General features: G+C 34.8%; 1 protein-coding gene across 2 annotated transcripts in view; it reads right to left on the minus strand.

Moving 5' to 3' along the window:
- Nucleotides 1–27,612, minus strand: part of LOC120423001 (sodium-coupled monocarboxylate transporter 2) — a 126,910-nt gene that overhangs the window by 64,139 nt on the left and 35,159 nt on the right. For both annotated transcript variants that reach the window (XM_052711005.1, XM_052711003.1), the window contains exon 8: nt 16,654–16,776. In XM_052711005.1, the coding sequence (XP_052566965.1) occupies nt 16,654–16,776 (123 nt within the window). The remainder of the gene's footprint in view (nt 1–16,653; nt 16,777–27,612) is intronic.

Consider the following 27,612-nt stretch of genomic DNA (forward strand, 5'->3'; position numbering starts at 1 on the left):
TCAGAAGAAGCATGCAATGCAAGCCCGCTCCAGGATTCCGGGAAACGGATGGAGGTGGGGTGCGGTGGCACTCTGGCAGTCAGATAGACAGTAAAATAAAGCAAAAGTCACATCGCATTCAAGTTGCTGCTCGGGCCGACGACGAACCCCCGCTTGGGCAAGATTAGTGATGTGAAAAACTAATTTTCATGTTAACTTTTGAAAAATTATCGTTAGTGACTAAACGACAAAAAGAAGCACCAAACCCATCTTCATTTAACACTAAAATGCAAACAGAAGCTGTAACATAGAATAATGTTATTTTAAGTACAGTCGTAAGCACAGCTCCGGATCAACACCAAAAATGTTAAATAAAAGAAAGTTCTTGCTAATTCTATTTCTCATAAATTCATCAAAGCTTCAAATCAAATCAAAGCAAAGGTCGCAGTTTTCAGTGTTAAAAATAAGAAAACAAAAAACCATATATTTTTGTTTCATTCACAAAATTAAGTTTTTTTTTACTTCAATTTTCACAAATAGTATCTTTTAAGCAGTTCTCTAGAAATTGCAAAAAAAAAATCCTAATTTTATTTTATTGAATTTGTTGGCTTGTATAAAACTTTGTCCATTGACTGTTTTTGTCCAAATAAGGAATTTTGCATCATAAATTTCAATTTTTATAAATTAAAAATAAATCAATTTTGTGGCCAACCATGAAACGTCAATTCAACCTTTAGCTAAAAAGTTGGCACTTTTTGTCAATTAAAACAACAAAAAATGAAAAATGCAAGAGGATAAAAATTGTCAAAATTGATTTTATGCGATTAAAAGTTATTTAATGAATTGGGTATTATTTTTTGAGGTCTAAAATTTTTCATAATAGTTTTAACTTATTTTAACTATATTTTTTGAAAATGTTGTAGATGAGTAAAAAAAGCAAAGCAATCCACTTTAACGACCCCCGAGTCTTTTGTGGTCTCTGTTGCAAGTTTCTGCTCATTTCTAGGCGTCCGAAGGTTATGTGATGTTAGTCACCCAAAACCTCTTTTACGCAAATGGACCGACGTTTTACTTCCCTTATCCAATAGAAGGCCAGGAGGATAAGGCGGGAATCGAACCCGCGCCCCATACTATCTTAGGGATCGGCAGCCGAAGCCCTCGCGGCGTAGGTTGAGTTTCAAGAAATTGTTCACAAAATATCATTGTTTTTTTCAAAAGTAAATAAAATTTTCATAATTTTCAAAATGGGTATTAAATGAAGCGAAATTTTGTATGCGTTTTCACTTTACTATAGTTTTTTTTTAAACTAAAATTTTCACAAAATACCAATATTAATCTCAAAGTTTTAAATATTCAAAATATTTGTTTTAAACGTAACGAAATTTTGTATGCTTTCACACTTTATTAGAGATTTTTGAAAAATACTAAAATTTTTACAAAATATCGTATTTTTCAAAAATACTCTCATTTTCTAAATTTGCAAGCGTAATAGTGTATGCATTTCCACTTTTTTTTTGTAAGTCACATAAATTTTCACAAAATATCGATTTTTTTTGAAAAAAACTTAAATTTCCAGAATTGCAATATGGGTATCAAACGAAGCAACATTTTATATGAAGCATACAAAATGTGAATGTTTGTTTGAAGCATGCAAAATTTCGCTTCGTTTGATACCCATGAGGCAAATTTTGAAAATTTTAGTACTTTTGAAAATTCGGTATTTTGTGAAAATTTCTGTATATTCCAGAAAAATGCGCCAAATATGAGAAAAGCATAAACAATTTTGCTTCGTTTGATACTCATCAAATTTGATTATTTTCGAAAAAATACGGAAAATTGTAGTATATTTCAAAAATCTGGAAGCATACAAAATTTTATTTCGTTCAATACCCATGTTGCAAACATTGAAAATGTAAGTACATTCGAAAAAATATGGTATTTTGTGAAAATTTTACTATGTTCCAGAAAAACCTCTAGTAAAGTTAAATAAAATTTCGCTATCAACCCATATTGCAAATTATGAAAATTTGAGTATTTTATCAAAAAACGGTATTAAAAAATTTAACAATTTAAAGTATTTTTACTTTGAAACTTATGCCGTTGCAAATATCTTTTGAAGTTTATGTCCCTCGACTCTGGTCAAAGTCGAAAGGGGGGCAAAAAAATAAAAAAGTCTAAAAATCTAAATTACAAGCCATGGTATTAACATTTCAATGAAAAAAAAAAATGTTTTAAAATGCATTTTAAATCGGCCCAGTTGTTTTACAATCATCAGTTTTCAAAATATCTAAGTACTGACGAATTTCTTTTCCGCAATTTTTTTTTGCGCTGCTGTACAACGGAATTTTACAAAAAATCTAAATATTTTTTATTGACATGCTAAATATGACTTTAAAAGCAGGAAAATGCATTTAAATTTGTTTGCAGTCAATTAGACTTCTGTTTTCATTAAAATTTTCAAGTTTTTTGAAAAAAAATGAATTTAACATGGTATTTTTGAAATAAGTTGAATATAGAAAGATTTTAAAAATGATTTATCGTCCATTATCGACGATATGATTCTTGCCGATAGAATCGTCGCACCAACGAAAACGATAACCATTATCATTATAGTTAAACGATAATATTATCGTCGATAATTTTATCGATTAACAACCTTGGTTTTAATTTCAGGGCTGTATCTCAGCAACCAGCAGTCCGATCAATTAAGTCTAAAAAGAAAAAATGCATGATTTTTTTCAGTTTTCAAACATTTTTTATGCGGGGTTGCGCTCCCTACATGCAATATTTTGATATTGAAATTGATTTTTTTTAAATTAAACGAACAAATCCTCTAACGTGAAAATGGTGCATCATAAAAAAAGTTAAATCATTTCAGATAGCAAATTTCATGATGCACCTAAACATGAATTCGATATTCGATATTTAAAAAAATCTTTTTTTTTAATCTTGGCTCTGGTACAAAATTTTACACCGCACTTAATTCAAGAACATAAGATTGCTATTACATGTGAAAAATATTCGAAAATAATAAAAAACAGATTTTGGAAATTTACTTTCTAGTAATAAAAAGTGACATGGTCTCTTAATAATAACCTACAACTTTGCCAAAAAACTCACGATGCAAAATGGCTTATTTTGACGCAGGGAATGCATGAGCAAAAACAAGTATGAAGAAAATTCGATTTGCAAAAAACATACAGAATTACTCTTTTTCTTTGAAGTTATATTATTATTTACAAATTTGGATATAATTAAAAACGCCTACAATTAAAAAACAAAACAGATTTCCCATCACTACCCGCCCACCTTTTGCGTGAATCTGAATATCGAACTTTGAGAATCATAAAGTGGATAATTTATGCCATCAGTTGGCAAAGAGCGTGAATCGGCTACAGTCATGAGATTGGACAGCAGCAGCAGCAGGAGTCCCTCTCCAGCGGATAAAGACTGCAGTAAAACGAGACAGATTCTGACGAGTGGCACTCGACTTTTGCTTCTACACCCCATCCACTGCACTGTGACTCTAGAGGTTCTAGATAGTGGAGTGACTGCCTGCAGCAGAAGCAGCAGGTCCCGTCACGAGACTCCTTTGAAAATGGCCGCACATTTGCGTGCCGCAGCGGTTGGAAGTTGAGTTTTGCCCGCGAAGAAGTGGGCCTCACCTCACCTTTCACTGCGCTTGGGGTTGGGAGTTCGTGCTATATTTATCAAAGTTTGAGCGCTAACCTGAAATCAATTTTCGAAATTCTGCGGATGACGACCCCTTCTCTCGTACGGAACCTTTCAGACATCATTCTCGGAAGACAAGATAGACGGTTCGTGATCTCGACTTAATCGATACCCGGAACCCTGGGGGCTAACGGGTGTGTTCAGCGGATATAGATTACAAACTTCAAAGAACACCGACTTGAAAGTGACTTGAATGATAGGCGGCGCCAGCACCACCTCACACTTGATAGCAGCTTACGGTGCATTGACTTCAAGATCGAATCATAAGTTGAATGTTTTGAGCCGTAAATAATCGACCAGCATGCTTCCGGAATGGAAAGCAGCAAACTGTTATTAGAAAATTGCGCAGATGTTTGAAAAATGTTCCTAGTTGGCTGTAGATGTTGTAGCAAAAAGTCCCCGAGACAACGCAAAACACGAGAGAAAGGAATCATCGAAGCGTTTAAAAGGATACCGAATGCTGTACAACAGAATAGTCTTCTGTTGCCGATTCTCCATCAGCAAAGTTAAGCTGTGTTTAAGTTGTACAAAGTTTATTCAAATGCACCACGCTGGAAAATTCAAATGCACATTGTGCACCGACTCGGGAAAGGATGTTTACCTTGGGCGAAATAAATTGAAATGATTTGGAAGATTATTTTGTGACTTCTGCAATGCAAAAATAGGAGGACGAAAATGGTGCACCAACAAAAAGTATTCGAAAAATGGCACAAATCGTTTTCTTTAAAACTAAGTTTTTCACTCCAAGTGGTTCATTCTTTCAATTCTTCCTCTTTAATGAAACATGATGAAAATTTGGTGACTTGATTTGACAAATAAGCCAAGTTTTCAAAAATGAACGGAAAACTTCTCCATTGAGATACCGAATGATGCATGCAGAGGATAGTCAGTATATTATTTTATGCAAATTTGCAGCTTTTCACGTAGAGTGTCCAATTTCCCGTCCCTGGAAAAAAATTCCCGGGAATTCCCGGGATTTCCCGAAAAAAAATATTTCCCGTTTCCCGGGAAATTTGTGAATTTCCCGGGAATTCACGAAATTCAAGCGAATGTATACATTTTCCCAACTTTTTGGCACCAACATTTTGAAAACATACAAAAAAAATAATGAGAGAACTTAATTCGATTTTAATCTACTGTTCATATTGAACAGCTTGCCTGTTATTTTCATGTCAAGGTTTATTTCAGATAAGATTTATTTCTGATGCATTTACAACTTGGAACAGATCTTTCTTATTTGTTGGGCAACAAAAATTATGCTATTATGGGATGAACATAAACCGTTTAATTTTTGGTAACATATTTTGACGAAAATTGTTGTTATATTCTTTGAAAATAATATAACAGCCCCTTCGGCGAAGAAAATTGAGATTTTTTTTACGTTTTTGTTTATCGTGACCAGCGATTCAAAAGAAAATCATTGGACGTTCATCAAGAGAAAAAATCCGAAGGGAGCATGGCTCACCTCTCTCGCGCACGAAAGATCGGTAAAAGGAATCTAAAAAAAATCATCATCTTGATTATTCGGCGGAACATCTTTTTCACCACTACACTTGCAAGTGTTACGTCACACGTTGAAAAATGACCTGTCACATTTTGTAGATGGGGTGTGTTAACAAAGTGAAATAAACATTTTAAAGTGGTGCTGACAAGGAAATTCACAAAAAATCATCAGCAGATTGATTTTCTTGGAGAAGTTCGGAAGCGAATTTCTTTTGCGTGATTTGCCTCCTCTCTCTTTCGCGGGTGAAGAAAGTTCGCAAGCGAAAATGATTTTTTTGCGATTATTCCATCCCTGACCGTGACCAAGTTGGATGAAAATTGAATTGATATCATTAAATTTTTCGAAGAGGATTGTATGAGAAGAATTTGTTTAATAGTATTCGAGAAATTATAGTTTGAAGTTAAAATTTATGAAGCACTGGAGCTACCAAGGGCGTAGGAGGGTTAAATATGAACAACATGTATCGTTTAATTTAAACCACTTTTTGTACTATGAAAAACATAAGTCTTTTATTAGGCTGAATAACATGTATCAAAAACTTTACCATAAATGAAACCATAAAAAATCATCAAAAAACAACTTCGTATCATATGAAAGGTGCCAAAAACTCACCTCAAATATTTGAACTTTGAGTTGTGATTTCATTAAACAGTGTTTCAAGTAAAAAATCAAAAGAAGGTGGATTTTGAAGGTAAATTAAATTATTATCTATTTATTTAAAAGCTGAACTTTGATTAAAGAAAAAATACTTCTCAACAAAAAGAACTAATGATCATTCTTTGATTTTGTACGAGTTGAAAGACAGCTTATAAAATTAGAAAACTTATATAATTTCTTAAAGTTGTATGATTTTTACAAGCAGTCAAGCTATTTTTTAACCCTCACACTCATTTTGACCATTAAAGTTGCTGTTCTATACAATTTTGTTGCAAAATATTAATCAGAAGCAGGATCTTAACAATTTTCGATAAATTTCAAATTTCCCGGGAATTCCCGGGAAATTTGTTGAAAACTTCCCGTTTCCCGGGAATTTTGTAACCCCGGGAAATTGGACGCTCTATTTTCACGTCAAAAGTTATATTCATTCTATCAAGGCAACCAAGCGTAAAAACAGCCAACCCTTACCAAACATCGAAACGAATTTTATTTGGTTGATTGACGATTCCATAATAGTAGTTTATGCAACAAGGTGCAAAAAGAGGATTTTTCAGCACGAGTCGTACATTTATCCAACGAGGTTCACCGAGTTGGATAAATACGACGAGTGATGAAAAAATCAAGCTTTGCAACGAGTTCCATACAACATTTTTTGCAATTCCGAAAAACACCCAGAATTATAGGACAAATGTGACAAATCATGCATTGAGTCAATGAATCGTTTAAACCAAAAAAAATGTTGAAAAGTATAACTTTTCCATTTCAGTGCTGAAAAGTCGAACTTTTCAGCATTTGTTTTGAAAAGGGTTACTATTCGATTCTGTGATTTTTGGAAGAGAAAAGTAGGCTGTTTCGTCGTTCAAGATTGACAGGAAATGGAAGTACTTTCACAACGGAATTGCAAAAAAAGTGTTTTATCCAATGTGGTAATCCGTTCTATGAACAATCAGTGACTGGAAAATCCCAAACAAAACTCATGTTCTTTATTCAAAAACAGAATCTTGAATGCAAATCGAATGAAATTTAGTGCTAAATTATGCAAAACCAAATGTACGAACAAGTTACTAATTTCAAGAAGTAAAAACACTTCCCTAATGAAATCATAACAATATGGCAACACTGTGACGAAATCAACAAACTTCTAATCCCCTCGAAACAACAATACCAAACTCAATAACCCAAAAAACGTGTGCCCAAACTCGGTCAAAGTGTACTTAAGGCAGGCGCCAAAAGGCATTTCGCAAGTGTCTACGACGTCAGAATGTTTCCATCTAATTTGCCAACCAGTTGGCGGCAGTAATTTTGGAAGGAAGAAAGCATCTCTCTAAAACATTTTGCACGTCCGACGACGACCACACAAGTAAAATCGGGAGGGGGAAACAATTTAGCAGTGCCGGTTTTAGTGCCTGACCGGACAAATTGGATGCCTTTTGGTCAGGACATTGTCACTTGGTGTATGCACAAAGTGTGTGCGAGTGTGTGACACATTCATAAAACTATCGGCTGTAAACGGAAGCTCATTAATTTTCTTTGTTTGTGCTGAGACCACAAATTATGAGAGTCGGAGCATCAGTGAATGGGAAAGCCAAGAATAACGACAGTTATGAAAAGATGGCTGTCACACACGGGATGAATGGGAACGTGTCCCTCGTCGGGTGGCAAATAGAGGGAAAACTTCCCCCAAACGGAATGTCAGGACCGCAGCCACCACGCTAAGAAAGTATAGAAGACACTACTGACTGCTAGGACGAGGGCTATAAAATGGGTGGGTTATTAATAATTTATAGCCGGACGAAATTAAAACTATGCGCCATAAAACGGAGACACTTTTCTTATCGACTTTGCGCTCTACACTGATAGATAGAGGCACACAATCACACAATGATGCATAAAATTAGTCCTTGTAAGGTGGTGTGGTGTGAGGGATAACCAAAGCGTTTCCTAACAAACGATGTGTGATTTTGTATTCATATGCGTACGAGCGAAACGTTAAAGTGCTGAATTATTACCGCAATCGTGCTTATACGCATGATAGTTGTATGATTTATGGAAAGCATTATTAGATTTTTCTGCGTTATGTGAATTTGCTACCACGGGAATGATTAATGATTTCAAAATGTAAAGTAAATCATTTAAATTCTGTGCCTATTCTTAAACCATGTCTTGGGTTTTGGTTTCTTGAGGAAAACGTTCTTAAATTTATTTATTTAAAAACAACGCAGGAAAAAAATTACTGAGGAAAATCAATCAGAGTTTTTTAAATTTGTAAAATTGCTTGTATTCAAAGAAAACTACAATTCTAGGAATATAAGTTGTATAAAGTAAATTGTATGTTAATTTCATTCGTGAATACACAGATAATACAATAATAAAAATATTATACCAAAATTTGTGCCCTCTTGAAATATTTTGAAAAGAATTTCAAAGAACAATAAAACACATGATTGGGTGTTCAAATAAATGATACAAAAATTTCAATATCACGCCCATTCGAAATGTTAGTCTTGGTTTCAATATTTTCAAGTTTTTTTATCGAATAGACATTTAATGACATTTAAAAAAATCATTTTTCAACATTAAAAATTATACCATAAGTTGCTGAGATATATTGGCATTAAAATGTGTTTTTTTTTTATAAGATTTAAAAAACTTAAATTTTCTTGTTTTTTTTTATTTACTCGCTGTAGTTTTGCAATCAGAGAAACAATCTTAATGTCTCTTTGGCAATTATATTGGAAATTTTCTGAACATTAAAAAAAAATCTGGATTTTTTTTTTAAATCGAAAAAAGTTAAAAAAGTTTTTAGTTTAAATGGCTATATCTTGAAAATGGTACAGTTTAACATTAAATCTGAAAAGAACTATTCGACAGCCATTTTTATTTTGATTGAAATTTCTTTTTTTTTCAGGTAACACCATTTTTGCAAAAAAGCTTCACTTGGCGGCAAAGTGTGTTCTGTCCCATAAAACATATAAAAAAATAAAAGATATAGATTTGAGGAAATTAAACTTTTGCGAAAAAACAAAGCTAATTAAAAAACTAACTTAATCCACCTATGTGGTTGGAGCCTTCCTCACTCATTACCAACAATGGCTGTATACAAATTCCATCTATTTTTTTAGATCCGGAATAAAAAAGTACATAAATATCACTTAAGTGGCCATATCTTGAGACAGGGTTGCCAGATCTTCAAAGTTTTGAACTCGTAGGAATGTTCTTTCGATAACCTAACCAACGATCGGTCGGATGGTGGATCCGGACATAGTTTACATACATTTAAGTGAGATCCGACTTCCAAAAAGTACATCAATATAACTTAAGGGGCCATATCTCGAGACAGGGTTGCCAAATCTTCAATGTTTTGGACTCGTTGGAAAGGACTTTCGATTACCTAACCAACGATGGGTCGGATAGTGGATCCGGACATAGTTTACATACATTTAAGTGAGATCCGACTTCCAAAAAGTACATCAATATAACTTAAGGGGCCATATCTCGAGACAGGGTTGCCAAATCTTCAATGTTTTGGACTCGTTGGAAAGGACTTTCGATTACCTAACCAACGATGGGTCGGATAGTGGATCCGGACATAGTTTACATACATTTAAGTGAGATCCGACTTCCAAAAAGTACATCAATATCACTTAAGTGGCCATATCTCCAGACAGGGTTGCCAAATCTTCAATGTTTTGGACTGGTTGGAAAGGACTTTCGATTACCTAACCAACGATGGGTCGGATAGTGGATCCGGACATAGTTTACATACATTTAAGTGAGATCCGGCTTCGGAAAAGTACATCAATATAACTTAAGGGGCCATATCTCGAGACAGGGTTGCCAGATCTTCAATGTTTTGGACTCGTTGGAAAGGACTTTCGATTACCTAACCAACGATGGGTCGGATAGTGGATCCGGACATAGTTTACATACATTTAAGTGAGATCCGACTTCCAAAAAGTACATCAATATCACTTAAGTGGCCATATCTCCAGACAGGGTTGCCAAATCTTCAATGTTTTGGACTGGTTGGAAAGGACTTTCGATTACCTAACCAACGATGGGTCGGATAGTGGATCCGGACATAGTTTACATACATTTAAGTGAGATCCGGCTTCGGAAAAGTACATCAATATAACTTAAGGGGCCATATCTCGAGACAGGGTTGCCAGATCTTCAATGTTTTGGACTCGTTGGAAAGGACTTTCGATTACCTAACCAACGATGAGTCGGATAGTGGATCCGGACATAGTTTACATACATTTAAGTGAGATCCGACTTCCAAAAAGTACATCAATATCACTTAAGTGGCCATATCTCGAGACAGGGTAGCCAAATCTTCAATGTTTTGGACTCGTTGGAAAAGTCTTTCGATAACTTAACCAACGATCGGTCGGATGGTGGATCCGGACTTAGTTTACATACATTTAAGTGAGATCCGGATATATGTGAAAACACATTTTTATACATAACTTTTAAACTACTTATCGAAACTTCAGTCTGTATAAAACTCGATATAGGACCCTAAACCAAGTCGAATGCAACAGGTTCGGGTCGAATCGGCTTAGCCAGTGCCGAGAAACATGAGCTAGTTTGTTGGTCACATACATACATACACACACACATACACACACACATACACACAGACATTTGTTCAGTTTTCGATTCTGAGACGATATGTACACATGAAGGTGGGTCTTCGACATTTTTATACAAAGTTCATTTTTAGAGCAGGATTATAGCCTTACCTCAGTGAGGAAGGCAAAATCGTTTAAAAAAATCCGTGTATCTATTTTTTCTGAATAGACCTCATAAATACCTACAACTTTGCCAGAGACACCAATCGATCAGAAAATTGCTTTAAAAGATACAGACTTTCGTATATTTACGTACCATTTTTGTATGACCAGCTGCCAAAATTATATGGAGACTTGTATGGGCGAACCAATGACAACCCCACAAAGTTTGAGCTAAATTAAAAAAATACAAAAAATAAAAATGTTCGAAATAAGCCGATTTCGTAGATAACTTGTTATTATAGTTAATAACCCTGTTTTTTTCACTTCTTTGAAAATAAATTTAGAAAAAAAGTTCAGTTATTAAGTTACAGAAATTGCTGCCTTAAAAAAAACTTTTTAGCAGAAAAAACATTTTCTGAAAATTAAAACAAATTTAAAACAATTTTATTTTACGAAAAATTAAGCATGAAAAAACATTCTAGAAAAGCCAAACAAAAGCTTAACATTCCTCTCTACTACTATACTTTTAATATAGAGATGAATGTTAACTCAATAATTTTGCAACACCATATTCTGCACGCTATAAAGAATCTTGAAGCATTTTTGAGTCAATTCATGCCCTAGATAGTTGACCATATAGTTTCCCTGAAAATGAATTATGAGGCATAGTGATAATCCAATAAATCACTTCTTGCCAGATTGCAATAGCAGAGTCAGTAAGGAAAGATATAAATCAGCAACTATCCTTGAAATGTGAACTTTTTTTCATCCCGTTTTAAGCTCTTCAAAGAAGAGAACTCAATCCTATAGTAATGATGGATGCTCCACAAGCTTGTCTTAACGGGAACCCTCTCAACGTAATGAAGCTCAGAGGAATTTATTGCAGAAGCCAACTTTTCAGAACTTGTCTTAGTTCTGTATTTGCACTGAAATATGAAATCAGATGTTATAGAATTGTCAGAAAAACGAGCCAAGTTTAATTTATTAAGACAATGGCTTATTCTATCGCTGCTCAACCAACAAAAAACATAAACCGAGATAAAACTATATTAATCCACGCAAGGTTAAAGGTGAAATTGAGCAAAAATCCAATTACACTCGAATCGTCACCTCGAATAATGACTTCGATATTCGAGTGTTTCTGGCGTGCACAAAAATCGAAAAGCACCTCCCCCAGGTAGACACCTGACTGCAGTGTGCAGTTCCGGTCTATGCGGCGGCACCTGCTGGTTGGCCAAATCGTCGGACCGTATCCTTGTTCCGTGAAAGCACCACCAGCACCAGCAGTCATGCTGTGAAATCGCTTCGAAAGTTCAGCTCTCGCGCGAAAAAACCCAATTTTTGAAAACAACGAGATTAATATTTTTTATCTCCAGCACTGAAAATTTTATGGGAAGCCATTTGCGGAACGGGAGAAAAAGTTCTAGCAGCCATCTATTGGCTCGGGAAAAAAGCAGCCAAGTGTCACCGGGAGAAGCGGATTTTTTGCTCTGGTTTCGGTTGGGTTTTCTGTCCGCTCATTGGAGGTTGATCCGAACCGAAAACAATGGTGGCCGGCCATCCTCAATTCGCCATAACCCCGTTTATGGAATTCGATATTTTCCAATACATTTGATACTTGCAGTCAGATTTTTTTCCTGTCTCTCTCGACTTTGAGCAGGACTTCCCGTTTCTCTGGTGGCCTCGGTGGCCAGCTGGTGTGTGTTGTGTTTGTGCCTCTCTGGGGCCCGGCCAAGGACCAACTCATCTCTCGACTCGGAATGAGTGCATTCCGGAGGGGCTCTCTACTGTTGACCATCGGTGCCGTTCTGCAAAGTGTTTATTCATTCCTAGATACGATCCAATTGTTTTCATTTTTCTGCTTCACAGATGAGTTTGCTTTCGCGACTTTTAGCTTACTGTAGTGGAAATGGAATCGTGGTGAACTTGTCTAAATAGTTTTCCATATCTAGTTAATTTTATAAAATAAGATTTATGCAAATTGAAGATTTTTTCAGCACAATTTTTCAACCTGGCTTTCCGAGTTTCTGTTGTCATTCGAAAATGACAGAAATTCTCGAAACAGAACTGCAAAATTAATATGATAAATTGTTTACGAAATCAGTCGATTTCGACCGTTTTTTGTTTTTTTTTTTTTATTTGACTCAAACTTTGTGAAGTCATTTTGTGTCATTGGTACATCCTTGCAAGTCTCGATATAATTTTGACAGCTGTTCATACAAAAAAGGTACGTAAATGTTCGAAAAAATTTATCTTTTGAAGGAATATTCTGATCAATTTGGAGTCTTCGGCAAAGTTGTAGGTATTGATGAGGATTTAATTTTCCTAAGAGTCTTAATTTTTGAAATTTTTTGGGACAAAAAACCGCACATTTTAAGGGGTACAAACATTCAATATTACGCCCATTTGAAATGTTAGTCTTGATTCCAACATCTTCAAAAAAATCGAAAAGGCCGTACAGTTTCACAAATTTTTCATTTTTTAATATTGAAAATTGGACCATTAGTTGCTGAGATATTAGTAAAGTCATTAGTAAAAAGTAAGTAAATTATAAAACTTCAATTTTCTTATTCTTTTTTTAATCGCTGTAACGTCATGATTCGAATTCCCGGACGCTTCGAAACCCGGACACCTCATCTTGTTTTATCAATTATTTGGATATAAGTTCGCATTATGAATGTCAAAACTGTGTTATTTGATGAATTCTAACATCAACTTTCATTTAAAGTTTCGTTCAACGCTGTAGTTAATGTCAAAACAATGAAATAAAATAAAATTATAAGATTACCAAAAATGCGAAACATTTCACGTAAAATATTTCATAGGCGTCCGAAGCACCGGGAAGGCAAGCAGAAATTTATGGTTTTGATTTCCTTAAATTCTAGCAATTTTTTATATAAAATATCGATTGTTTTGATGTTAACAGCTTTCTCAAGACCTAAAGAATGCCATTCACTAACATTTCAGTCCAAATTTGTGCGATTCATTAGGAAAAAACGAGTGTCCGGAATTCGAAGCAAAAGTGTCCGGATTTCGAATCAGCTTTTATCAGTGTCCGGGATTCGAAGCACAACAAGTCATTTTAATTTGAAAATTCTGATGAAAAATTGTTAGAAAAGACATATTTTGCATGCATTTTCTTAAAACTGACTGTTTATGCTACATACTGATGATATTTCTTCATTTCCAACTTATTACATGATTTTTTGTCAGCTGTAACGAAAATGATATGCTACTAAGTGTCCGAATTTCGAATCATGACGTTATTTCAGCAACCAGAGTTCCAATCTTTAGTGTCTCTTTGGCCATTTTATTGGAAATTTCCAAATATTTGGTAAATTATGTTTTCAGGAATGGACAGCTATAAACACTTTTTTAGAAAATCGAAAAACTAGAATTTTTCAGTTAAAATTAAACTTTTAGTGGCTAAATCTTGAAAACAGTGCACTGTTCGATTGCACATTTAGTTTTACATTAAAAACTTATGTCAAAATATTTGTTTTTATAAAATTAATTTTTTTTTTTTCAAAAAATCATGACAAGGCGGCTAAATTTTTGTTCCACACTATTTCTATTTCTATTTTTTCTGAAAAGTCCTCATCAATACCTGCAACTTTGCCGAAGACACCAAATCGATAAAAAAAAATCCTTTTGAAGTAAAAACTTTTTTAGAAACACGAAATTTTCATTTTTTCTGTTTGCCGAAAATCAACGTCAGTTTTTAAATGGTTAATTATTATGTTAAGTTTTAGTTTGGTATTAGATCAACTATTTAAAAAAAATGAAGTCAGTCTCATTCATCAGACCATTTTGACGGAAGGAAATATGTCAAAGAATCGAGTTGCCAAAAGCGGATGGCACTGTATTCAAATTATTGTAAAATTAATCATGCATCCAGATATTCGATTTTTTGAGTATTAGTTTGATGAAATGTGTTTGATGAAAAAAAGCCACTATGACACTATCTTTTGTTTTTTATTTATTAATTATTTGTTGCTTTTCATTTTTTATTTATTTATTTTTTGGGCGGGTAATATAAAAATATCCGCATGTTATATAGAGTATGCTGAACAGTTTGGAGTTTACTGCAATTTAGAAATACAAAAAAAGGTCCTAAAGCCTCTGAATTCATTTTTCGTTATTTCTATTTTACTACTTTTCCTTTTTCCGATAGTGGCGAACTGGCCTACTTTTCGCCACCAAAAATAAGTGAGCTGAAAAGTTCAATCTTGCACTCATTTGAGTGCTGAAATAGTAGCTTATGCAACAAGTTGCAAAAAGAAGATTTTTTCAGCTCGAGTCGTACATTTATCCAACGAGGTTTACCGAGTTAGATAAATACGACGAGTGCTGAAAAATAACCAAGTTTTGCAACTAGTTGTTACCAACTTTTTTTTGCAATTCCGAAAAACGCTTCCAGAATGGAATTTTATGTCAAACATTCATGAGTTTAGTAAATTGACCGTTCAAGACAAACAAATATTGAAAAATGTTACTTTTCGATACTAATGTTGAAAAGTTCAACTTTTCAGCACCCATTACAGTGCCATTTTCCATTCTATTATTTTTGGTAGGAGAAGTAGGCCGTTTCGTTTCTCCAGAAGGAAAGGAAAAGCTGACAATCTAAAACGTGTCATAGAATCAATCTATTTCAAAATATTTCTTGGAATCACATACAAAGTTGTTTGAAACTCGATTCTTTATCCAATTCGGCAGCGCTTTGTTAAATAAATGTACGAGTCATGCTGAGAAATCCCTCATTTTGCAACTTGTTGTAAAAATTACTGTTTTTGAAGAAAAAATTATTTATTTTGTCAGATAAGTCTGATTCACTCAAATGAATTAATTTGCATCAAGTTTTCGAAACGGTTGCTCATGCGTTAATTCTCTATTCAGCTTGATGGCAGATGGCCAATTTGAACTAGTTTTCCCGACGTTGAAGCTAGGTTGCTCTCCAAGGATAAAACTCATCTGCGCTTCAGTGTGAGTGATTTTACCTATTAATGAAACCCTGTAACTGCTCGAGTGCAACCTTCTTTTTCAACGCTCACAGCTCGCTTCGGGGCCTCTCTCCAATATGCTAACGGCAGATCAGGTAACGATAAGCTCCTACTGATGGAATGATTTATATTTCTCAATGGGGATCCCGTTTCTGATCGATGAAATGAGTTTTTTTCGTGCCATCCACCTTCTGCAAAGCTTATTCCCGGTATCCTGATGAGAAAGCACACTCATTCATATGAGTCGCTCCCTCACTCTCACACTCTATTTCCCTTTCACAAAAATGTTATTCGAATCCACTCGAGCGTTTAATTCGCAAAGTTTTGGGCGACTGACGAAAGGTGAGGAGTGTCTGTGTTTATGATGAAGAGGTGAATAAGGCGAGTCATCGGTATCATCATCTCGCAAATTTCTGTTTCACTTGCGAGGAAGTGGATTTGAAGAGTGTGTCATGGGATGCTATTTCCTATCATGAATTTCGTTGGAAACCTCTATTTAGCGAAAAAAAATGTGTTTCGTTAAAAATAAAATGAATGTAAAATGTGTATGCTTCCTAGAAACAATCGCTTCCGGTTCGCATTCACTGCTAGGATCGAATGCACGCACGACAATATCAGACACTGACATGATTTCACGAGATGGCATCGATATTGGTATTAGCTTTTTCCAATATCGCAATGTTACAGCGGGAAGGATTACATGACACGAGCGATGCCATTATATTGTAATGTTCTATACACCGAGGGAAAAATAAAGCTGAATTTGATGGAAATATTCAAACTTAGTTTCAAATTGCGGTACACATTTTGCAAATCTTTCAAAATTTATATCATGAAGTAAACTAAAATGTCAAATATGTTTTTCAACAGTGTAGGTAACCAAGTAGCAACTCGACGAGATAGACAAAGACACTGGCAAAGGACAAAATCAAGGAAGCATGCTTCCGTATCGCTGGTTATTAAATTTGTCAGTGCACGTTGAAATGCACAAGAAAAATTGGAGCAGTGGAACCTTGAATTTCAAAGGGAATAGCTTTCAACTTACCCCAGCGACATCCACTTGGCGTACTTGGAGGCCTTCTCCGGGGGAATCTTCAGGCCAACTCCGGCCACCAGAATGTCCTCGCACGTGACGGCCGACAGCGAGTTGAGTGCAGCGGCAACAGTTCTGCAAAGAAAGCCCAAAATGTTTCAATCGTAAAAGACAAGTACACGCCATTAGCTGGAAACCTCCATGACGGATGCATCCGCCCACGGTTTTGACGGTAGGTTAATAAAATTTAGAACCAAACATAAAACGACAGGTACAGGCTCATTTAAATTTAACGTGTTATCTCATTTCGTGTACTCTCGAAAGCTGCGTTTGAACCGACGAGCGAAGACACGACAGTTCATTTTATCTCAAGATGGCAGCTTTCAAGAAGCTCTGGCACTCACACGTGCACGCGGTACTTGAGTAACGAACGCAAACGTAATTATCATAATAATACCTTCAAACAGTCGCACTTGACGTAAAAGGATTGTTTGCGAAAGCACTCAGAGTTGCAATCAAAGCCGTGAACGGTGAGGGCAAACTTGTTGATTTCGAGAGTGAAAGTCAGATTTGGTTATTTGCTCAACAGAGATTGTTTGCATAGAAGCATGTAAACATCAAGCAACTTTAATCCAAAAAAAAACTCCCCAAGCAAGCACACCGTGCGCTTAAGGTGACAATAACAAACCTCAGGAATTCAGTCCACATGCTTCAGGACACCAAAGTCTGAGGAAATTTGCGTCTTTTCACGGCGAAGAAGACCTTCAATGATGCCACTCTCCTTAGCATTGTACCGTAACAAGACCATTCTGCTCATTTTGCGAGAGAGAACACGCTCCTTCTGACAAACTTGCTAACAAAAGGAGTTGAGCAGATGGTGAGGTAGGGGTGGGGAAAATTTTATTAACATGTTAATGGGATTCTTCTTTTTATGCGGTGCCGTTTCGTTTGAAAATGTATTCCATCTGAGCAATTCTCTGAGATTTCGGTCATTCGATTTTTTTTGTATTTTTTAATCCGGCTGAAACTTTTTTGGTGCCTTCGGTATGCCCAAAGAAGCCATTTTGCATCATTAGTTTGTCCATATAATTTTCCATACAAATTTGGCAGCTGTCCATACAAAAATGATATGTGAAAATTCAAAAATCTGTATCTTTTGAAGGAATTTTTTGATCGATTTGGTGTCTTCGGCAAAGTTGTAGGTATGGATATGGACTACACTGAAAAAAAATGATACACGGTAAAAAAAAATTTGGTGATTTTTAATTTAACTTTTTGTCACTAAAACTTGATTTGCAAAAAAACACTATTTTTATTTTTTTTCATTTTTTGATATGTTTTAGAGGACATAAAATGCCAACTTTTCAGAAATTTCCAGAATGGGCAAAAAATCTTTGACCGAGTTATGATTTTTTGAATCAATACAGATTTTTTCAAAAAATCGAAATATTGGTCGCAAAAATTTTTCAACTTCATTTTTCGATGTAAAATCGAATTTGCAATCAAAAAGTACTTTAGTGAATTTTTGATAAAGTGCACCGTTTTCAAGTTATAACCAATTTTAGGTAACTTTTTTGAAAATAGTCACAGTTTTTCATTTTTTTAAAATAGTGCCCATGTTTGCCCACCTTTGAAAAAAATATTTTTGGAAAGCTGAGAAAATTTTCAATATTTTGCTTTATTGAACTTTGTTGATACGACCCATAGTTGCTGAGATATTGCCATGCAAAGGTTTAAAAACAGGAAAATTGATGTTTTCTAAGTCTCACCCAAACAGCCCACCATTTTCTAACGTCGATATCTCAGCAACTATAGGTCCGATTCACAATGTTAAAACATGAAACATTCGTGAAATTTTCCGATCTTTTCGAAAAAAATATTTTCAAAAATTTAAAATCAAGACTAACATTTCAAATGGGCGTAATATTGAATGTTTTGCCCGTTTTAAATGTTAGTCTTGATTTTAAATTTTTGAAAATATTTTTTTCGAAAAGATCGGAAAATTTCACGAATGTTTCATGTTTTAACATTGTGAATCGGACCTATAGTTGCTGAGATATCGACGTTAGAAAATGGTGGGTTGTTTGAGTGAGACTTAGAAAACATCAATTTTCCTGTTTTTTAACCTTTGCATGGCAATATCTCAGCAACTATGGGTCGAATCAACAAAGTTCAATAAAGCAAAATATTGAAAATTTTCTCAGCTTTCCAAAAATATTTTTTTCAAAGGTGGGCAAACATGGGCACTATTTTAAAAAAATGAAAAACTGCGACTATTTTCAAAAAAGTTACCTAAAATTGGTTATAACTTGAAAACGGTGCACTTAATCAAAAATTTACTAAAGTACTTTTTGATTGCAAATTCGATTTTACATCGAAAAATGAAGTTGAAAAATTTTTGCGACCAATATTTCGATTTTTTGAAAAAATCTGTATTGATTCATAAAATCATAACTCGGTCAAAGATTTTTTGCCCATTCTGGAAATTTCTGAAAAGTTGGCATTTTATGTCCTCTAAAACATATCAAAAAATAAAAAAAATTAAAAATAGTGTTTTTTTGCAAATCAAGTTTTAGTGACAAAAAGTTAAATTAAAAATCACCAAATTTTTTTTTACCGTGTATCATTTTTTTTCAGTGTAGTCCATATCCATACCTACAACTTTGCCGAAGACACCAAATCGATCAAAAAATTCCTTCAAAAGATACAGATTTTTGAATTTTCACATATCATTTTTGTATGGACAGCTGCCAAATTTGTATGGAAAATTATATGGACAAACTAATGATGCAAAATGGCTTCTTTGGGCATACCGAAGGCACCAAAAAAGTTTCAGCCGGATTAAAAAATACAAAAATTAAAATTAAAGAAAAAAGACCGATTCCGTAGAGAACTGCTCATCTGCCAAAAATAATTGCTCGTTTCGCGAGTGAACTCGCGACCAAGCGCGTGTTTCCGCTGGTGGTTTGGAAATTGCAATAAAAATTGCGTTTAATTCATGATGAATGAGGTATAATTCAAATGCAATCATTTGCACTTATAGTTTGAATTTAAAAAAAACGATTGAGTAAATTTTTATTGAATTAATCAATTGCTGTTGAAAAACTCATGAATTGTGCAACATTGAACGAATCGTTCACATTTTTTTCACAAGTTAATTGACATTCATCAAGCGATTTTAACGAAACGAGTGGCACGTGCTACCCATATGATCGGTTTGTGAGCGGACGCGCAACTGGTCACGCTTGCACGTAGCATAATTTTATTCGAGGGTGTTGTTTAGTGGTTATTATTTTATTTTCAGCTATTAAAATGTAATTGTGCTGTTCAAAATCGTTTTTTATCAGAAGTGAAGTGCTAACTTCGTTTTAGAGAACTGTTCAAAACCATTTCGAACAACTTAAGTACACTATAAACGTAAAAAAAAAGAAAAAGAGTTCAATTCCTTTTTCTCTAATGCACACTGTATTGCCTAGTTTTTATATTTATTTTTTTGTTTTCAGAGTAAAAAATTTAAGAAATTTTAAAAACACAGCTGAATAAACAAAAAACTGTTGCAAATATTTTCCAAAGTTATCGCTCAGTATAATTATTTCACAATAAAAATTCAATTTTACAAAATAAAAAAACAAATTGGTCACTTTACAGCGATTTGCGTATAAGTTTGTGCTTAAGTGTAATTTTGGTCCTTGATCACGAATCCAAGGTCTATTTTTTGATACCTCGTGACGATTGGGCATCCTGAAATGGTGAAGATCCATATCTTTGGTGTAAATTTGGTGTCAATGGGACTTTTATGTAAAATTGGACGCCTGATTCGAGAATTGAAAAATGATTTTCGTAAAATCGAGATAACTCGTGATGATTACAAGCAAACCCGCTATGTTAATGGATTTATAGAATATTTTCTAATTGTCTGCTCTAGAAAATTATTGCACTTTAAAAAACAACCCTGCAAAATAACAAAATACACGAAAATAAAGATGGAAAAATTTTGTTCTAAATGAAGAAATAAATCTTTTGGGTTATTTCAAGTTCGAAAAGCACATTAAATTTCCCATAAAATCACATGTCCCAAAAAATATTAGTTGAGTAACGAAAAATAGCAAAGCTTTTAAAACTATTTTTGTATAATTTTTCGATGATAAATACGTTTTTTCTTGATTCCAAACTGGGGTGAGAGGTAAACAATCTTACAACTTCACCTCCAACCCCGACAAAATCCATATTTTTTTTTAAATTTAATTATGTTTAATATGTTTAAGACTGCAGGGGTGCTCAATGTTTTTGGAGGCCGGGCCAAATTTGAAGCTCAAATGAGCTTGAGGGCCAAATTTACTAAAAAGGTTATTTAAAAAATGAAATTACGTAATTTTAATTTTAAAAAACGAGACAGTACATCTATATTTTTTTATTTCTGTTTATTCAACATTTTCGTTAATTGTAAATAATAGAAAACACGAAATGGCAGTTGTTGGTCGGTTGTCGGTATTATTGTTTTTATTGCTTTAGGTATTTAAAAAAAATTAGCTCAATGTACTTGAGTTTTCATTACAACTTTTAAAGTTTTGTTTTTATATTTCAAATGATGACATGTTATCTGCACCATTTATGTAACGGCGTAATTTTATCTTTAATTACGTGCGACTTATGAAAAATCATTGAGAGCCAGAGCCAGGGTCATTATGATTTTCAAATAAATATATGATACTTATATTTTTTTGCAATTATTACAGATTTTTAACTTAGTCAAATTTGAACGTTTTATAAATATTTCCAATAATGTTTGATAAAAGTTTTATGACAGTTTCACTCACATTGAAACGTGTGAAATTGTTTTAATTATTAAGATTTTTGGACATAATATTTCTGTCCTAAAATGAGGATCCAAACATTGATTAATCATTAGTTGTTATTAAAAAAATATAAAAAAAAAATTTCATAAGACATTTTAAAATCAACCTCAATTTTGAAAAAGTATAAAATCACTCTACACGTGATCATTTAAAATGAGTCCGCGGGCCACAAAAAATCACCTCGCGGGCCACGTTTGGTCCGCGGGCCATACTTTGGTCACCCCGGTTTTAGAGAACAAAGCCAAGCTACTTTTGAATCATAAAACATGTCTTTTTTTATAGATAAAAAGGAATCTTACCCAATTTTTAAGGCGACAGTTTTTATGTTAAATCGAATTTGCAAGCGATAGATACTTTATAGAAGTTTTGATAAAGTTCGATTTTTTAAATATGATACATGAGTGATCATTAGGGTGTGCAGAATATGGGACTTTTTTTCAAAACCTTTCTCAACAAGATGAATATTGTAACTTGAGTTTTTTTAGGATTCTGGACCAAATATTAGCAACATTGGTCAATATTTAAAATTTTCTCACGGTTTGGTCGGCGCGGAGCGCTACTTAGGGGAACAGCACCTAATTCCAGCGTGCCTCTAATGTTGGCAGGTCAGAACTTTGACATTCAATTAAAGCTAATTAAAAGCGTGTTCATCTGAAATAGAGTGATAAAAAGCTCAATAAGAAGTGAGCAAAGCAAGTTTCTATCAAAAATTTTGCAAAATTAGATTGTTTCAACAGTGAAAATCAGCAAATTGGATGGAGTTAGGAGCGAGTGCTTAACCTGCCAAACATACGAGAATTTCCCCTAAATTCAAATATTCTCAAAAGTGAGAAAAAAAATTGTATTTGCGAAAATCGTCCAAAATGCATATTTTTGAACCACCCTATTTCAATACTTCTAGCCAATTATGAGCCAAATTGAAGCATCCTGCTGATTTGACGTAGGCTCGCTCTATTAACCTATCTTTGTTTCTCGAATCATTTCACCAACAAAATTAAGCTGCAATTTGGGCCCATCCCAAGAAATCGATGCCATTTAACGATTTTTTCGTTGGCTCTGTTTTTTATAACCACATATTTCACTCTTCTAAAGCTCCAATCTGCATTCTATCACCTTCTAGGATCAAGCAAAAGCGCACCAGCCCTCTTCGAGAGGCGCAACAATATGCGGGGGGCCTGAGTTTTATGAATTAGCCATAAAACTGATTAATCGTGTCTATTAAAAAGTTATCAAACTTTTACCTTCCACTCTCGTTGCCATGAAGACATTTCAAGCCCAGGAGGAGTGTGGGATAAAATCATTAAACGCACTGAGCCTCTCGTTGACACCGGAGAAGGGCACTTCCCGTTTTCCTATCGAATGACGCGCATCGCTTCCAACGATACTTGCGGTGTCCCGCCGGGTATGATGCCAAAGTTGATGAATAAGTCATCAATGGAAAAGTTGCGGCTTCGGTGGAAGTTGATAGCTTTATCTGTCTTCAATTTCCGGCGGCGGTGGCGGTGGATCCAGAAAGTTTAGCTTTTGAGGGGGGAAAAAGGGGTTGAAGGATGTGGACCAGTTGATTTTTCTATTTTTTAATATTTAATTTCAGAAGTTTTGAGTCAGAAGAAAGTATCGAAACAATACGTTAAAAATTCAATAGCGAGATAAATGGCTTAAAGTGATTATTGTTGAATCAATTCCTCACAAAGTGATTCAGCTTAGCTGAGGGGAAAACTTCAACGCAACGAAACGCACCTTTCCCTTTATATCAACTTCTGGTGGGACCACCCTCTCTTTGAGGTGGGCCTCGGGGTGAAACTTTCACCTAGCTTTAACGTCGTAACGATGATGATGATGATGATGATGATCACTTTGAAGGATGCCAGCCCAGGCCAATCTGGAGAGCAGAGGATTATAACTGGCTACCACCTGGGGTGCAAAGATGGGTGGCAAGCTCGAGTGATTTAATGAGGTGATTATCGCCCGGAGTTCGATGAAAACGAACGGCGAATCAGTGGGGACTGTCGTCAATACGGTGAGTGATGATCAAAGTTAGAAACAGATTTGGCCCGATTGGCTTTTCATGCGGGGGGAAGTTGGTGGCTGTTGGTGTAATAAGACGATTGCAGCTGGAGAATCCGTTTTTTCACTATCAGGAAAAATTGAAATTTTACGGGTTTTCAAACAAATATTAGAATTATGTTTTCAGCAGACTTCACACAAAGCAAATTTGTGATCTATTTAATTAGTTAATAAATTGAAAAGCACTCTTCAAACAGCAATTTCAACAACGATTGCTTCATAATGCTGATTACATGTGCAACCACAACGTGCGGGCCGTAACCGCAAAATTAATAATCTCTCCAGAACCTAAAATTGACAACCCTCACCATCCCCCAAACCCACAGCAACCATTACTCAAAGCAGCATCCTGCAGGTATTGACACAGATTATCACCGCACACTACTAATCACCCAATCTCTCTATGGTTGCACGCAGATCAGTTTGATTACTTGCCATTGGCACGGGGAAAATTAATAATTTAAAACTTTCATCACTAACAATCAACCACCCACTCGAACAATATTGAAAAGCTGTGCCAGATTGTCCCCTTCTGGATGAATGGGTGTAACCGCTTCGTTCGCCATTCACACGCTGCGACGGATAATATGAATTAATTAAAACCTAATCAAACCGATCGTTTTAGGAAAGGGGGAAAGGACGAGGGAACCCGATGCGGTGTGGAATTTTCACGCTACGGAAAGGACAACCGCGCAACCACAATTTCCGGCGGATCGGTACACGCATCAACCGGAAAATAAATTAATCAATCTCCTGCTTGGACGACCCCATCAGTTCAATGCGTTTAAAATGAAGTTTTGATAACTGAAAGTACCGAATTTCTAAATGTAAACAACAATTTGAAATCTTTTAAAAGTTCAACATTGAATTATTCTGAGAAAAAAAAAACAAGGTTGTTTTCAAGAAGAATATTATGAACTTTTACTCTCCGTGTCACACTAGACATATAAATAAACACGAAATTTTCACAATCAAGAAAATACCGGAAACCCAGTACTCAAGTGGATCAACAGTTCTCTCCCACCCTCGGAAAATCCACAGATAATGACATGTGCACAGGAAAGTGTCAACCGCGTATGGAATGCTCACACTAAATCCAATTAAATGAAATATTTCATCCAGCCCCTCGCGCAATGCCTCATTTTCCGCGCAATTTTCCTCCGGGAAATCCGCATTCAACGCAGTAAATTGAGCACGCATCTGTTCCCCTGTAACGAAGGGAGGTATTTTTCGATCAAAATTAATTGAAACCGAATCGATCCGGACGCGGCTCTCCGGTTCGACAGCTTTTACAGCGTCGTAATTAGCGTAGGTTTTACGAGTGTGTGATTTAGAAAATTTTCATCTCCATCGCAATTACGGCGGAATTTTCCAAGTGATAAATTTAATTTCGACCTACGCACGCTAAATTGAACCCTCCACCGTTGAGGCCGGTTCCAAATTTGCGGTTAATTAAAACAAACCTGGCCCGACCTCGGAACGCCAGCTCCACTTTTGCACATAAATAGCCCTCGAATTAATTAAATCAACTTCGGGATTGAAATTTCCGATTATTCAACATCGATTAAAATGTTATTACTGGTTGGATTTTTCTGGGCGGCAGAATCCTATCGAATGCTCGTTAAAATGTAAAACGAAATAATTGTAGGTTAGTGTGGTTCACAATTCGGCTATCGGAATTATGTTTTAAAAGAGCATTTAATATCTCTTTGGTAAAATAAGACCCTGAGAAATTTCGAGGTTCAAACAAATTTGAGTCCTGTCCGAGCACTTTTGTTTTTTTCCATGTTATTTTCGTGGGGAATTGCTGTATATATACAGCAATTCCCCACGAAAACAGCATGATTCGAAAAAAAAGTTCTCCGATCGGGCTCAAAATTTTTCTGGGGGTTCCCTGGCCGAAATAATTAGACCCGTATTTTTTTGTTTGACCATTAGGGTGACCTACGCCGTGTTAGGGTGGTCTGAAAAATGGCCATTTTCGTCGATTTTCGCAAAAACCACTTTTTTCAAAAAATCATATCTCCGCGCCATTTCATCCGATTTTAGCTGTCCTATACGCAAAAGAAAGGTGATTAGTTTGGCTATTTGAGAAAAATAGTAAGAAGTTTCAAAAATCTAGCTTAACATTTGAAAAGGTCATATGAAAACTTAAAATGCTGATTTGAAGGTCTCGGGACCAAAGAGCCTATGTCTGAAAATATTTTTATCGGATTCCTCGGAAAATTTCACATAACATATCAAAAAATGGTGAAGTTATGTTTTCGATACTCTGAGATACGATTTTTTTTAAAATAAAAACTGTGTTTTTCGACGCGCCACGCGCAAAAATTGGAAAATGACGAAAACGGGGAAAAATCGACTTTTTTCACTAAAACTGCGATAACTTTAAGATTTTAGCGATGACCTATACATGTTAGGGTACCAAAAGTTGCGTCTTTTAATTACGAAAATTTTAGTAGTCATCGCTGAAATTTTAAAGTTATCGCAGTTTTAGTGAAAAAAGTCGATTTTTTCCCGTTTTCGTCATTTTCCAATTTTTGCGCGTGGCGCGTCGAAAAACACAGTTTTTATTTTCAAAAAATCGTATCTCAGAGTATCGAAAACATAACTTCACCATTTTTTGATATGTTATGTGAAATTTTCCGAGGAATCCGATAAAAATATTTTCAGACATAGGCTCTTTGGTCCCGAGACCTTCAAAACAGCATTTTAAGTTTTCATATGACCTTTTCAAATGTTAAGCTAGATTTTCGAAACTTCTTACTATTTTTCCCAAATAGCCAAACTAATCACCTTTCTTTTGCGTCTAGGACAGCTAAAATCGGATGAAATGGCGCGGAGATATGATTTTTTGAAAAAAGTGGTTTTTGCGAAAATCGACGAAAATTGCCATTTTTCGGACCACCCTAACACGGCGTAGGTCACCCTAATGGCCAAACAAAAAAATACGGGTCCAATTATTTCGGCCAGGGAACCCTCAGAAAAATGTTGAGCCCGATCCGAGCACTTTTGTTTTTTTCCATGCTGTTTTCGTGGGGAATTGATGTATATATATATTTTTTATTCAAAAAGCTCCTTTTTCCAAATTGCTCGGCCATGTCCCAGAATAAAACACTTTCTTCTATGAACTATGTATTTCCCAACTATTTTGATCATAGTTGTTTTAATCTAGATAAGATATACGTTATTGTTTTAAAAGAATTATGAAATTCATAAAGATTCACCCTTGTTTGTCTATGATCTGAAGTTTAAAAATTTAATGATTTGAAGATATAAATAAGAAGGGTATATTATGGAATTAGGAAACTCGCTGAGTTTTTTTTTTAAGATTTAAAAGACTTTCCGCACGATAGCGTACCAAAAGTTTAGAAAAAAATAATTTTCCTAAAATTCAATTAAAAATTGTTTTGAAACTTTTAGCATTTTCTAATACTCACTTGTTTGAAATTCAAGAGCAATGTGATTTCATGGGAAATTTAGCGTTTTTTTTAACTTCACTATCACAGATAGCCATTTTTCAATTGAAAAAATGTTCGTTTTTATATTTGGAATATTGGAATATTTGGAACGTCGTCCAAACTTTTGCACAATTAGTTTTTAATAAGTCTCCATACGGTTTTGAGGAATTTTCATTCAAAGGGGGACTCAATTATCCGAAGGCCTCGAATAATTTCCCTTCGGATATTCGAATCAGGAACAAAAAACGTTTTTCGTTATCTTATTTAGGATGTTATTTAAAATGGCGGTGATAACACATTGATATGTTTTTTTTTAATTTCAGAGGTAATCAAATATTCAAATTAAAAAAAATGGGGTCGCAGAACTCGAATTTGATAATAATAGTAAGAAAACAAAAAAATACGAAAAAAATTAATGATTCGATTATCCGAAGTCTTATACAAACCTTCGGATAACCAAACTTCGTATAATCGAGTCTGGACCGATTTCGAAAATCTGTATTTTGTTAAGGGGTTACATACATGTATATCGGCAAAAAAGTCAAAGGTTAGTATGAGCACACATTTCAACTTTTTTTAAATTCCTT

The sequence above is a fragment of the Culex pipiens genome, chromosome 3, assembly GCF_016801865.2.
Source record: "Culex pipiens pallens isolate TS chromosome 3, TS_CPP_V2, whole genome shotgun sequence".
NCBI lineage: Eukaryota > Metazoa > Arthropoda > Insecta > Diptera > Culicidae > Culex > Culex pipiens.